Here is a 15,387-nt window from a genome sequence, read left to right as displayed (position 1 = left end):
CCTATGAACAAATGTAATAAAAGATTTAAAAGGCTTCTATTCAGAAAACTCTAAATCATTGTATGAAATTAAAATGAAAACCTAGATGGAGGGATATAACATGTTCATGGACTGGAAGGCTCGATATTATAAAGATGTCAATAAGCCCAATGTTGATTTATAGATTCAGTTCCGATCAAAATCCTACCATGTATTTATGTATCGTGTGTATATGTGTCAGTGTGAGCCGACAAGAAAATGCATATAAAGATACAAAGGGTTAAGAAGACCTAAGGTACTGCTGAAAAGAACAAAGTAGGAAGAATGAAAATATTTTTCAGACATGGAGACAGTATAAAAGCTACCGTCAATAAAGGCACTGTAGAACTGGTGCAAGAATAGACAACTAGATCTCTAGAACTAAACAGACAGCCCAGAAATAGAGTAAATGTGGGAATTTGATTTGTGACAAAGATGATGGCAATGTAGTGATAAAAGGATGGTATTTTGAATAAATGGTGGTGTGTCAATTGGAGATCCACATAGGCAAAAGCTAAATTTTACCCTTACCCATACAATATATAGAAATCAATCAAAGGTGGATTGAAGATCAAAATATAAAAGACAAAAATTAAAACTATTATAAGATAATATAGGAAATATTTTTTTAAACAAGACACAAAAAAGCATAACCCATAAAAGATTAATAAATTTGGCCACATTAAAATTAAGATCTACTCAAAAAACACCATTAATGGAGTAGAAAGACATTGTACAGAGAGAAGATATTTGTAACAAGATATAATAAATTGGTAACTCATATTGAGAATATACACTGAACCCCTACTAAAAAAGGAAAAGACAGAGAAACTGTCTTATAATCTTATAATATAGTAGTGGAGAAGACCTGAGCTATTCATACAAGAGGATATTCAAAAAGTCAATAATGTTATGAAAAGATTATTTAGTCAAAGAAATGAAAATTAAAACTGCAATGAAATACTATTACTCATTAAAATGGTTAAAATTAAATAGGTTGAAAATACCAAGTGTTAGGAAGGATGGATAGCAAAGGGACAGTATATTGCTAGAATCATTTTGGAAAACAATTCGATATATTTCACTTTTAATTATCACCCAACTGAAATGTGTGCACATGTATAAATGATGTGTAGGAGAATGTTCACAGTAGCATTGTTCACAATAGGCAAAAACAAGTTAGATGCCCATCAATAGCAGACCAGATTTTTTAAACTGTGGTATATTTACATAATGGAGTACTCTACAGTAAGGGCAATGAACCAATTGTAGCTACATCCAGAAACATAGATGAATCTCTCACATACTATGTTGAAAAAAAGTCAGAGACAAAAGAATATATACTACAGATAATAATATATAATACATTTTATACATTAGAACATATGGCATCCATTTATGAAAAGTTCAAAGGCAGATAAGACTAAACAACAGTATGAGAAGTCAGCAAAGTGGTTACTTTGGGGGAGAAGTTAGGTGGTAATAAGTGGGAGGAGGAAGACGGGGCATTTAGGTCCCAGCAAAGTTCTACTGAAACATTGGTTCCACCTAGAATTTGATTTCTGATAGTTTACTGAGGTAAATATTTTTGTTTTGTGCATTCTTCTGTATATGTTATCCTTAACAAAAATAATTTTTTAAAAAATTTAGAAATCTAGATGATTAGAAAATGAATCTAAAGAAATAACCCCAAATGTTGCAGAAAGAGGTAAAGAGACAGAATGTATAAAAAAGAAATTAAGATATGGTGAATTTGGAGCTAAAAGTTTTAACATACATCTCAAGGAGTTCCAGAGGAAAGAAAAGAATTAGTGATGGTAAAGCCATATTGAAAGACATGACAGCTGACAGACTTTCCAAATCGATGAAGACATGAATTTTTACATTGAAGAAGCATAATGACTTCCAAGTAGGATTAAGTAAAGGACTATATCTAGACATATTTTGGTGAAACAATAGAACACAAAAGACAAAGAGAAAATATTGCTAACAACTGGGGAAAATTAGAATATTCAGAGGAAAAGTAATTAATTAAAAAGGGGAAAAAAGCTCTTCCTGGAGATCTACAAACTCTAAAACTTAGAGCCTAACCCTACACTGAACATGAAACAGATTTCAGATGGGTTAGATTATATAAACTCATTATATAAAACAGCAACACAAGGGATGTAGTTGTTTTTGAGTGGTAACCAAATTTCACCCTCAGATGATTTTATTCTCTTCTTTATATTTTCTCAGTTTTTCTATAATGATCAAGTATTACCTGTATTTAAAAATTAAAAATTTGTTCACTCTGTAGTTGTTAAACGAAGATTAGGGCACATATTAAAATATAAAAAAAGATATCAGGAATGTGATAACCACTCTTAGGCTCAGCAATACTATCCCTATGTAAATTGACTGATTGATTGATTGAACAAACATATATTCCTACAAGAAATCACCCTGGCCACTAAAGGAATATAAAGATGAGGAAAAACCAGACATTGTCCCTGCCTTCATGGAGCTTTTAGTTTAGTGGGGGAAACAGACATCACCTTCATACACACATATACACATACAAACAAATGTAAAATTCCACCAGTGACAAGTGTCCAGGAGAGAACATGACGCCATCAAAGCCATGAAGGGCTTTGGTCCAATCTAGAGAAGTCAGAGCAGCAGGAGAGGGCATCCCTAAGGGGATGCTACCACACCTTCCTTCCCCAGGAGATACCTGATGGGGGCCAGGGAAAAGCCTCTTCTCTCAAGCAGCACCAGTAGGCACCAAGGGGACCCCCCTCAGTGGCTTCAGATAAACCAAACAGACCAAAATCCCACCACAAAGTTTCTGAAAATTAAATTGCCATTGGAATCACAGCCCACAAAAGCATATCAAGATCCAGGTACTAGACTTAAACAGTTTTACTAAAACAGGCCTACTAAGATAAATTATTTAAATGGGTCCCAGAATCTCCTAACAGAATAGAAAAAAAAGGTACAGGATTTAATAGGAAATTCTTGTCATACCAAGAACCAAGAAAATCACAAATTCAGTGAGAAAGGAAAATCAACTGATGCCAACACTGAGGTGAATCAGATGTTGGGATTCTCTGACAAGGATGTTAAAGTAGCCATCATTGGGGGTGGAGAGCTTCAACAATCAATTACAAATTCTCTTGAAGTAAATGGAAAAAAAAAAAAGAAAAAAGAAAAATCTCAGTAAAAGGAAATAGAGGTTATAAAAAAGAACCAAATGGAAATTATGGAACAAAAAATACAGTAACAGAAGTAAAAATCTTGCTGGATGGGCTCAATAATAGACTGGAGAAGACAGAGGGTAGAATCAGTCTGAGGGCAGACCAGCAGAACTCACTCAATCGGAACCGGGAGAAAACTAACAGGTTAAAAAAAAAAAAAGAACAGAACCTCAGGGACCTGTGGGACAATAACAAAAAACCTTTGCATCACTGAAATCCTGAAAAGAGAAAGAAAATATGACTTAAGGAATATTTGAAGGAATATGGCTGAAAACTTCCAAAATTTGGTGAAAGATAACAAAGCTAAAGATTCAACAAATTAAGCCTACAGAGAAGAGTTAAATGGTGTGCCTGAGACAGCTAGCTTTGGAAACCCCTGCTAGCAAGTTTAGATCTTGGCTGGGGCCTGGGAACTAGTATTTCAGGAGGGTTCCCACCAGTAAGAGTGGCTGGCTGTGCCTAAACTGTTCTGCAAGATTAAGCTGAACTCCTGTTTTTCTTCTGGGAGTCTGGACTCCCAGGTGTAAGCTTTCCTGGTAGACAACAGGTTTTTGACTAGGTTGTTACATTTAGCAATTGTAGGAATTATGCACATTCCATGTGGCTCTCCTGGGAGAGGACTCTTAGAAGATTATGCCTGGTTTCCTCTGAGTTGTGTCCCAAGTTCCCTTTGCTGATTTTGCTTTATTTCCTTTTGCTGTAATAAATCACAACCATGAGTACAACTATATGCTGAGTCCTACGAGTCTTCCTAGTGAACCAATGAATGTGGGAGTAGACTTGGGGACCCCTCCCCCCACCAATACATTAAGAGAACCCCTAACAGGATAAACTCAGAGTCCATGCCAAGACACATAATTAAACTTTTGAAAACTAAAGATAAAGAAAAAATCTTGAAAGCGGCCAGAGAGAAATGATGCATTACATATAAAGGAATATCAATTTGAATGGCAGTGAATTTCTCATTTGAGACCTTGGAGGCCAGAAGGAAGTGGTACAATATATTTCAAGTGTGGGAAGAAAAGAAGTGCCTACTGTTAATTCTATATCTGGTTTAACTATCCTTCAGGAATGAAAGGGAAATAAAAACAGTCTCAGAAAAAGAAAACTAAAAAAACTGTAGGCCAGAAGACCTACCCTTAAAGATTCACCACAGGAAGTTCTTCAAACACAAAGGACATGATAAAAGAAGGAAACTTGGAGCTCCAGGAAGGAAGAAGAAACAACAGAAGAGCAAAATTATGAATATATATACACAATAGATATCCTTTTGTGTATATATATTTTATATGAGTTTTATACATATTTGATATTGAAACAAAAAATGACAAACCCATCTGATATCCAATGGCACTTTGGCAATGATTCATTAAAGTGGGAAAGATAAAGGAAACTAAATGGAAGTGTGGTTTCCAAGCTTCACCTGAAGTAGTGAAAATGTTGCTATCAATAGCCTGTTATTTATATGTATATTCTAATACCAGAGCAACCACTGCAAAACTGAAACACACTATGAATAAATCAAGATGGAATTCTAAAAAATGTTCAAGTAACCTGTAGGCAGGCAAGAAAAGAGAAACAAACAGAAGAAAACAAATAATAAAACAATAGACTTAGTGCTAACACAGTTATAATTACCTGAAATGTAAGCAGTTTAAATACACCAACAAAGGACCCCACAATCCATGGTTTGGCATCAGAGAACAAAGGCAATGCACCTACCGACTGGCTTTCTGGGGTCTGTTCTCTGCAAGTCTGAGGAAACGAGCTGCTCCTTCTGGGGGGTCCTGTCTGGAGACCGTCTGCACTCTCCCCACTCAGGGCCGCGGGCGGTGCTGCTGGTGGGAGGCCGTCTGCCGGGCACACAGGGAGGGGCTTGGGGTCTGCAGGAATCTGGGCTCAGCCTTCCCTTCTGCTGTTCTGCCTCTTTTCGCTTGCTTTCTTCCTCCCGCTTCCTGGAAGCAAAGCCAAGGAGGAAGAGGGAGATTATCAAAAGATTTTCATCTGTTCAAGTGTTCCTATGTGAAATTTAAATTTTTATAGGCGCTACCATGTCACAGCGGGGATTGGAAATGCCCAAGTTCCAGGAGTGGTCCAGATAAAATACAAGCCATTCCTTTTAAAGCAGGACTTATAGCTAAAAAGATGATAGAGCTGGCAAGACTCTCAAAGATCAAACTTTGCTCTGTTGAGACACACGTGATAGATGACCCAGCAATGCTTTGATGTGAGACACAGCACATCCCAAGGACATTGTGCCGCTCTCACCCCTGTGAATTGCAGTACTGCCAATTGAGAGCTCAAAGCCCACTCATTAAACAGCTGAGGCCTAGGAGGTAGAACGATCTTTTAAAAGTCATATACAAGTAGCCAGGGGCTAAGCTGGAACCCTTGGGAGAGAACAGAAGAGAACCCACCAGGTGTGTGATAGCAACATGAGCGGCAGGGGAGGCAGATGGGTCAAAGGTAGCCCAGAAAGGTCACCCAAGTCCAGACAGGCTGAGGAGCTTCAGGCAAAAGAGCCAAGACCAGGGCAGGTTTGCTTTGACTGATGCTGTTAATTTGTAGGGATTTCTAAGAGAGAAAGAAGAAGGAAAACGAACATTTTCTGAGCTCCTGCACTGGACTGAGGATATAGAAACAAGGACCAAAGGATTCAGACTGTCCCTCTGGAAACCTCTACCCAGAGGGGGACAGCTAGGAAGAACAAACAGCTAGCGTGGAGAAATGCCATGACAGTTCCTGCACAGAGGAAGGCCCCAGCTGCTGATACTTAAAGGCTTGTAGGCGTTTGCCAGGCAAACAGGTGGGGGTGCAGCGTTAGCCTTCTTCCGATCTTTGAACAGTGCTTGCTATGGACCAAGATGGCCTTCACTTCCCTTTAGCTTAACTAAACTTCAGGCAGGCTTCTCCCTGACTCCAGGCCCCCGACCTCCCCTTCACCTCAGCCCTGAAGCTATTCAGGTGCCTGGGAGGCTCCTAAAAAGGCAGTTTATCTCCCTCTTCCTCTCTCCCAGCCCTTATAAGCTCCAGTTAGCCTAATCACAGCACTAGAAAACCAAATGGCCCTAATTACAAACTCAATAAATCACACAGCTGTCCCAGGGACATCCTCTAAGTACTCTTCCACTAGCCCTCCTCCGCCCTGAAAAACCCTGCTGTCCTTTGTCTGAACAAAGTTGAGTTATAGTTTTTCCTCCTCTAGTTGTCCTTGAATAAAGTCATCCTTGCCTGTTTAACATTGTCCAGGGCAATTTTTTCTTTGACACTATACACAGCAGGTACTCAATACATGCTTACTGCTCAGGTGATTCAGTTACAGCTCAGGAAGAGAATCTGGTGGCACTTAAGGCTCAATTTTATGTGGGATAATTAGGGGTGTGGTGGAGAGAACCCTGGCCAATAATCAGCAATGTGACCTTGCATAAGCCACTCTCCTGATGGAGACTCAGGGCTCCCGGTCTAACAGGCTATGGCCTATGATATTGACCTGATTTAGAGATCTGCTTGGAAACAAAGTGTCTCTACAAAACTTGAGATTTTTATGAGGTGGAGAGAGTTCTTTTATTATAATAGCTGGCATCATGTTTAGACAAATATTTTAATAAGGTTGGGGGCAGGAGTAAGGGTGGGCAGGTGAGACCTTGAGGGCCTAGGTGGTGACTGGCACCTAGGCTCCAGGAAAGAGACTGCTCTGCACAGGACAGAGATGAATTTGTTTTGTAGCTCTAGACAGGGAGGGAGGGAAAGAACGGAGTGGGGAGAAAGGAAGGGGAAGAAAGAAAAGATGTGAGGCTAGACACTGCACAGAGGAAGGGCCAAGGCAAAGAGAACAGATGTTGCTAGTTCTCTGACAATACCTTGAGTAGCAAGGCTTAAGAGACTACAAAAGTTGGGTGGTGCAACCGTGGCTCAGTAGCAGAACTCTTGCCTGCCATGGAGAGACCCAGGTAAGATTCTCGGAGCCTGCCCATGCAAAAAAAAACCACAAAAACCAAAAACCAAAAGAGCCTATGAAAGTCTAACATGGATTGTTAATGATACATACCTGTGATACGCAATGTGATTCTCCTCAATGACACCAACTTTTGTGTCTACCACACTCAAAAATCCTTTTTGTAAGCAACCTTTTGCAAGAATCAGAACTGACAAATTGCAGGGCTATGACACTAGATAATGGAATCAAGAACTGAGGCAGAGACCCCAAGCCCTCTACAAGTCTTAAAATTCAGACTTCTAGAGGCTGTGGTATTTGAAGCAAAGCTTATTTAGATCTCAAGGGAAGACCCAGCTGACAGACATCTGGGTTACACCTGGACTGAAAGCCTTGTCACCTTGGCAAATTCCTCTTCTAAAGGTCTTTCTTCTTGAGTCCTGAAGCTCCTGAGCTGAAGTCCAAGTCTGTTTATCTAATAGTTTACCACAGAGTCCTATATGGAGAAAGTGGCTGCCTTCTGCACAGCTCTACTGTTCTCAGGTGACTCTGGGTTTGCTTACATGCTTTGCTAACTGCTGACACCTGAGCATATGGCACTGCAATCAGCAGGCTAGCTGGACAGACTGTTATCGTTGCTGCCTGAGATTCATGTAGATGTGAGCAGGCACCATTTCGGGATGATCTGTCTGGGAGAAGACTGCTTTCCAGAAGGTGGCAGGATCTGGGTGTCTGAAGTGGTGCTCAGTGATCTAATCGCCTTGCTCCCGGCAGACAGAGGGAATTACTAGCACTGATGAACAGAACTGCTTTAAGAGGATGGTATTGACCATTTAGACATAAACACATATATAGTTGTCTGGCTTGGCATCTACAAGGATCTTGCTGCCTTTAAGATGATTAATTAGACTTCGTTATTTTTGTTACTAGAATAGTTGTTTCCCTTTCTTTTAGGAAACCAAGCAACCCTCCTGTAGTCAGCTCTAGGGCAAACCTCGTGGCCTCCAACAAAAGACCATGTGATAACCAGGGACCCAGCCTTTTAGAGTATCAGGATGTAAAGAAAACAAGGGAGTTTTGCTTTCTGAAGAGTCCTTTGGATGGGAATTTATGGGGGAAGCAGGGGCTTTCTTTTTTTTTTTTTGGTAGAATTAAGTAAGTGGTTTTGAGAGAAGAAATGTAATCACCTGAATTAAGAATTAAGCCCATAATTTAGAAATAGAATTAAAATAATGATTTTTTAAAATTCAAGGCATTTCACATTTCCAAAACTCTTTCAAGAGGCATATAGCCCACAGTTGTGAAGTCTCCAGAGCTGAGGTTTCACAAGGTAAAAATAATGATCATTGGGAGTAAAGGGGGTGTGATTAAACTGGAAATTATGAGGAACCTGCAAACTATTTCATCTGTACTGCTATTTTAAAACAACAACCACCCCCCTCCACTCCCACCCCCACCCCAAACTGGATATAGCTTTAGACAGGTTAAAATGCGTATGTCTCTCTGAAAAAGAGCCCAGAACCCATTGTTCATCATCAAAGAGACTTGAAGGAACCTCAGTTTGCTGAGGCCCGACCCCCTTACTTCATAGATAAGGAAACTGATGCACAGAGAGAAATAATCTACCCAGGGCTACCTGGCAAACTCTAGAGAAAGAATCAGCTGATTTACCTCTCCCAGTAAAATTCATCCCAATAACAGAGTCATTTTTAAAAGTTCACTTCATCTTCTTCTATCATTTAGAAAATGAGTTGGGTCATGTGAAGAAAGTCATAATGTCACATCAAAGTAACCATTATAAGCATTTAAAACTAGTTCTCAATGTAGCTTTTAGTCCTAAACTCTTAGACCCAATAACTGTCATGAAAGAAGCTTTTTTCCTCCCTCCAACTAATTTATTATGTTGAAGATCTTTAATCTTCATGGCAAGCTATGTTATAAACTTGGCCTATTTTGCTTGTAAAGTTTAGGAATAAAATACAAAGAAAAATAACTAATGTTCTAGTTGATACGAAAGAAAGAAAAATACCATAAATTCTGTCCATAACTCAATAAGCAACACTTTGGAAGGACTTTTTATTAACACTGCAGAATCTTATTGTCTAAAACAGACCCACTTTTTCTCAATTTGTTTCTATAGCCTTAAAGGAAATCAGTCAGACAATAGCCTGATGGGCTGCCAATTAGCCTGATGTGTATTGTCTTTTCTAGAGCAAGTTCCCCAAAGTCAATGCGATTAAATTCTTGATGGCATCTGTACTACAGGGTGAAGACAAGCTCCAAACCAGGGGCTGAAGGAAAGTACCTGGGGAAGAGAGCTTTAGGGGACTCAGTGCTACTGCAAATTTCTGAAGGTCTATTATGGGGTAGAGGTGTACCCCATAAGCCCCTCCACCTCAAATTAGGTCTAAGTCCAAAGACTGGAGAGTTCTACTAATTACTACCTGGGATGACAATTTAGCAAAAAAAGAACCGCAAGAAGTGAGGTGATCAAAAGGCAGCTTGCTGTGCAGAGAGCTAGATCAAAGGCAGTAACTTAAATGTCTTGAATGTACAGTGGCTTCAGTGTCCAAGGGGATGTATTCATTTTGATAAAAGGCACCAGCCTCTGGGACCGGACAGTTTGAGGTCTGGAAGCTGATGCTTTTTCCTACCCACTATATCGCTTCTAAGCATTGCAAACCACACAGTTGTATTTGCCAAGTTTGATGAGAAGAACTGAATTCTATCAGGTTCCGCAGAAATAGGTAGGTTCATTCCCATCCATGAGTATTTAAGTTTCCACTGCCAAGAATACAGGACCTCAGAGAGGTTTGAGGGCTTTGATGCATGTGCATAAAAGAGGAAGGTCTAACTAGTTTTTGTCCTGTTCTTGTATGATTGAACCAGGAATTGTCTGCATGCTGCTACTCTTGTTTACATCCTGGCACATGATTGTGGCCAATTAATTTTCTTAACTTTCTCAAGGATTTAGGATATTGATGTGTGCTGCTGTGTTATCTCTGAGAGCAACAGGAAGACTTGTATTAAACTATATTGCAGAATTGATGATGGTGGCTTGACACCACTTTCTTAGCAATCACTGGTATCAACTACTAGCACAGTTGAGTCAGCACTGAGTCAGGAGAAAAGCTGACTCTGGGACCTGGGTGTGCCACCACTGGTTAGGCTTATGTGCATAAAACCATAAAAATGAATCCAGGGCTGTCTTTCTGCTGGCTTATCATATGGGTGCTATCATCTGGAGACAGCTTCTAGCATAGGCTTGGCTGGTGGGATGATTCCCTGAACGAAGCAGTGGCAGGACACCTGGCCTGGAGACAAAGATTCATGTGCCCCCCCTCCCCCGCCCCTTTTCTCTCTCTCTCTAGCTGTGGGACTTCAAGCAACTTAACGTCTGCATGCTATTTCCCCATTAATCTCATTTCAGAGAGACTTGAAGTTGCCCTATCTACTCTGTTTGAAAACTGTATGTGTAAGAATTCGAGAGTTTTGCCACGCAAAGGAGGAGTCCAAGAGACATTCTCTCATGCAACATGCAAGGGGTTTATTTACCACACATGCGTGGGGCTCACTGAACACGCAGGAACAGAGAGCCCCTAGCCTGGGTTTGGGGAAGCTTTTTAAGGGGGAGGAGGAGGGGGGTGGGGTCGAGCATGGGTCACAGGTGTTGCTTCATGCAAGAAGCAGGTAACGATCATTTTCACAACAAGCATTTCTGGTGCAAGGAGTCATGGGGGTTGGGAGAGGCAGATAACCACCCCGGAAGGTCCCGAGTTGTTTTTCTTAGCCTGATGGGGCCCATAACTCTTTCCTTTACAATCCTTAACTCACACCAAATGCATAGTAGTGAATATAAAATGACACAAATCCTTTTGCTAGATATTTCTATCATTCAGAAGCTAAAATACATGTAAATAGCTAAATTAGGCAAGAAAAGTTAACTACTGCTAAGTTTTATAAAATCCTTCTTTACATAAGAAAAGTTAGCTACTGTTAAGCTTTATAAAATCCTTCTTTAACTAAGAAAAGTTAGCTACTGTTAAGCTTTATAAAATCCTTCTTTACATAAGAAAAGTTAGCTACTGTTAAGCTTTATAAAATCCTTCTTTAACTAAGAAAAGTTAGCTACTGTTAAGCTTTATAAAATCCTTCTTTACCTAAGAAAAGTTAGCTACTGTTAAGCTTTATAAAATCCTTCTTTACATATGGATCTGTCTAAGCTTCCTTTATCTCTTCCAAGCAAGAAATAGGGCATTCCTCTGAGTTTAGAGAATATTTTAGCTAAATCACAGAGAGTTTTTACTAAAGAGAAAATTATTTCCACCGTAATTATTTGGTCCTTTAAGTGACCAAGTCATGTGCCTCAGTAAATCGAGTTCCAAAGAGAGAGGTATGAATTTTTGTTTACTTGTATGTGTGTGTATGTGTGTGTGTATGTTCTGTGTATTTGGGGGTTCTTGGCATGGAATAGAAGTCTAGTTTGTTGGAAAGAGCAAGGATTGGATGTTGGGAGATCTAAGCCAGTTACATTGCTTACCTTCTCTGAACATCAATGTTCTCATTTGTACAGTGAGAAAATAGAAACTCACCCTATGTTTCACATGTTCTGAAAGCATCAAAATGTTCTTAAACAAACAGAAGTAATGTATAAAAGCTTTTTTATAAATTGATGACTATAATACCTTGTGAGGGAGGATGGCTGTAAGTCTTTGAAGATACATATTTTTAACTCATTAAAATATTCAATACTTGCTCTTCCCAACATTCCCTGAATTTGACAGGGGTAAGATTCTGAAACTGCTTGAGTCTAAGAATTTTATAGAATCATGGTTTCACATTCAAGTATATACAATGGAGAACACTTTGCTTTTGTGTTTCTTTTTAAAAGTAGAACACAGAACTGTCATGAACCTGTCAAGTGGTATGATATAGCCGAAGGAAAAGTGCTCATGATTAACATGCAGGACATTAAAAAACCAAATGCACCAGTGTGCCCTGTGAGGAAAATGGTACATACATGATTTTGCTGCCATGAATGAGTAAAGCAAATAAGTTAAATGGCACACTTACAGAAATTCATAGTTTTAGAATTGAGAGACCTAAGAGAGTGTCTGGCCCAACCCTTCTGTTTAACAGATGAGGAAACAGGTCTAGAGTGATGGATGACTTATGTAAGCTCTAATACCCATTGTAGGGGCAGTTATTGAAAACTTATTGAATGCTTACTATATACAGAGCACTCTAAGACACGGAAGAAGCAGAGTTATATAACACACAATCCCTATTGCCAGAGAACTGGTTATGTAGGGGAGGAATCGGACCCTGCTATTCCCACAGATGGTGAGTGCTAGACATGGTGAATACTAAAATGGGGCTAAGGGGGGGAATGTGTGAGGCTGTAATTAATTAAACTTGGAAAGAAAAGGGCTATTTATGAAAGAACATAAAATTGAGAAGAGTGGAGTAGGAAGAGATTATTCCAGGCAGAGGGAAAAGAATGAGCAAAGACACACAACCTAGTTATTTTAGAATCTTAGACTCAGGGGGATCTTAAGAGACCAGCTCCTCACACAATTTTTTAAATCACTTATGGAATATACCAGTGAGATGATGATTCAAATTCTGCTTGAATATTTCCTGTGAGAGGAAACTGACTACTTCACAAAACAGTAAAGGGTTAGCTTCACAAAACAGAAAAGGGTTAGCTCTAACCTTTCTGTTGGTGTGGTATCAAGGGGCCTGTCAGATTCTCTCTCTTCATTGTCACTAAATAAAAGACAGTAATATTTGGCCTTTAACTTTCTCTCAAGGGAATGAGAAAGTATCATATGTTTTAAGACCTTTGACTCATAGAATGTTAGAGCTGGAAGGGACCTCAGTGATTATTTAACCCAATGATCTTTATCCTTTTTTGGACTTGTGGACCCCTTTGAGAATGTGATAAAAAAATCTATAGACCCTCTTCCCCCAAAATGCACATATGGTCAGGAGCAAAAATGCTGTCTCTTCATTTACTCATGGGAAATGAGAGGCTGAGAAGTGGAACCACAAAGATGAAATAATTTAAGAGTGGATATATTTTCAATGGAAAAAAGAATATCACAAATATAAGTCTAAGGAATTAGCCCTCAGGGGCAACCTCAGTGTGGAGGTGGTATAATTAAAAAGATGTGAGGAGAAAGAATCAAGAGAGTTAGGAGGAGTCCTGGGATTAGAGAATGAAGTAAAAATGTGGCAAAAAGGAAGGTCCAGGAAGCCAAATCAGCATCAACACAGTTTTATTCCACTGTGCATTCAAATGTATGCTTTGGCAGCTAAGTTATAGTAATGCTCATTTTGGCACCAACGTAGATAGGACCATGTGAGTGTTAAATGCTTTAAAGTGCTTTTAAATGGATTATAGATATTTCTTAAATAGTATTTTCTAAAATACTTGTCTTAGAATACCTCGTCCAATGTCTCTATCTGTATTTAAGAGTCACTTCACTTTCAGTTTAATAAGGTTTAATAACCTCATTTTAAGAAAGATGATTTCTGCCTTCCTAACATGATAAATGGGGAAAGGTACGTTAAGGTAACATGATGTGTCTGGCCCACCTTAGTCAGTGATGCTGCAGCAGTAGGGACACAGTTAAACATTCAGCTTTTTCTTCCTTCAAGCAAAACCCAAAAAGTAACATAAAACGAATTTGAAGAAACAGAAATAATTTTTGAGAAAGAAAATTACAACAAATCAAATCCATTTATCCCCCACTGAAATATTTCTCTCAGGGATCTTCCCTACAATGGCTGTAAGAATTGATGGTTAGACTGTAAGAAACAAGCGAATTTCTTTGATTCAAATAATAATTCTTAATAAAGGGCAGACTGTAGCTGAGAAAAAGGGAGATTAAAAATTTTCAGCTTTGGCAGTTTCAAATACCATCACAATTAAATACAACTCCATTTAAAAGGATTTGTCATCATTAACATCAGAAACTAAAGACACAATGCAGGGAGGACTCACCTCTCACAACAGTGAAACTAATTAGATAGTAATAATAAAAGGGGTTGGACTAGATGTTCCCCCAGTCCTCTTGTTTTGTCTCCAACCTCCTGGGCTGGGAGTTAGAAAAGTGCATATTAGAGAAAAAATTATTGTAAATCACTATGCTATTTAATCATGTCAATATTTTAAATCCCTTCCTCTGTGTGGGAGATGGGAGATGCTCTCATAAATAGCTTCTTAGTTCCTAGCTCTAAATAGCCTTAGTAGTATACTAGTCCAAACCCTTGGCCGCAGGCATATATAAGGCCTTCGGGCAGACCACAGGCAAAGGGGAGGAAGAACAGCTGCCGCTCACTTATGAATGAAGATGTGTGCGGTTCCCACAGAACAGGAATAGTCCTGCCTAGAAACCAATTGATTCAATTTGTCTTATTTCACAGATGAAGAAACTGAGGCTGAGAGAGAAGTGCTTTGTTCAGTCACCCCAAGTAAGTATCAGAGGCTGGTTGGAACCCAGGTCTTTACACTCCACTATAGCCCTTCTTTTCCACTTGAAAGTGATTTTTGGGGAGAGGAGGACTCCAGGCCACTCTTTCCCTAACAACTAAGTGGACTGTGTTTGGATAAAGACATTTATCCTCTTCTTTGGGGCCTACAAGTCAGTCATGCTGCCTTTGTGGAGCCCCACCTCTCATTCAGGTAGCCAGGACTTCAAATTCTGAAGCAAATGCTCACACATTGTTAGAGTTTATGGAAATCTTGATAGAAGGAAATACTATATTCCATCCCTTGCCAAGAACATTGACTTGTGACTCAGGATAACTTGTCTTGTGTATTACCTCCTTACAGTATTTGCTCACATGTGGAGGACTCTTTAAGGAGACAGGGAAAAGAGGCATGGATAGGCTTTAGGTTAGTATTGGAATCTTTGGCAGAAGTGAGAGAGCGTCATTAAGAAAAGAGTGCAAGATAATATTTCCGAGGATATGTGCCATCTACTTTGGTAGCTTAGAGTCACAGAAAATTTTGTATTTCTGTCAGTCTTGTTTATCAAAGGCTGGCATTATGATTAGTATGCTAGTGTGTTGTGACAGTTAACTTCTCACTCAAATAATTTATCCTGCCATCTATTATTATTTTTAATGGTTATTTATTACACTTACGCTTCTCCCTTGGGACAAGTCAAGAGTAGGAAGGACTTGAGA

The 15,387-nt window shown here is 39.3% G+C and overlaps 1 protein-coding gene across 7 annotated transcripts in view; it reads right to left on the bottom strand.

Moving 5' to 3' along the window:
- INVS (inversin) overlaps positions 1-15,387 on the bottom strand; it is a 224,476-nt gene that overhangs the window by 18,786 nt on the left and 190,303 nt on the right. For all 7 annotated transcript variants that reach the window (XM_077140262.1, XM_077140265.1, XM_077140261.1 and 4 more), the window contains one exon: positions 4,980-5,212. In XM_077140262.1, coding sequence (XP_076996377.1) covers positions 4,980-5,212 — 233 coding nt within the window. The remainder of the gene's footprint in view (positions 1-4,979; positions 5,213-15,387) is intronic.

Source organism: Tamandua tetradactyla, chromosome 2 (genome assembly GCF_023851605.1).
Source record: "Tamandua tetradactyla isolate mTamTet1 chromosome 2, mTamTet1.pri, whole genome shotgun sequence".
In the NCBI taxonomy this organism is placed as follows: Eukaryota; Metazoa; Chordata; class Mammalia; order Pilosa; family Myrmecophagidae; genus Tamandua; species Tamandua tetradactyla.
This window is presented reverse-complemented; position numbering and strand designations above follow the sequence as displayed.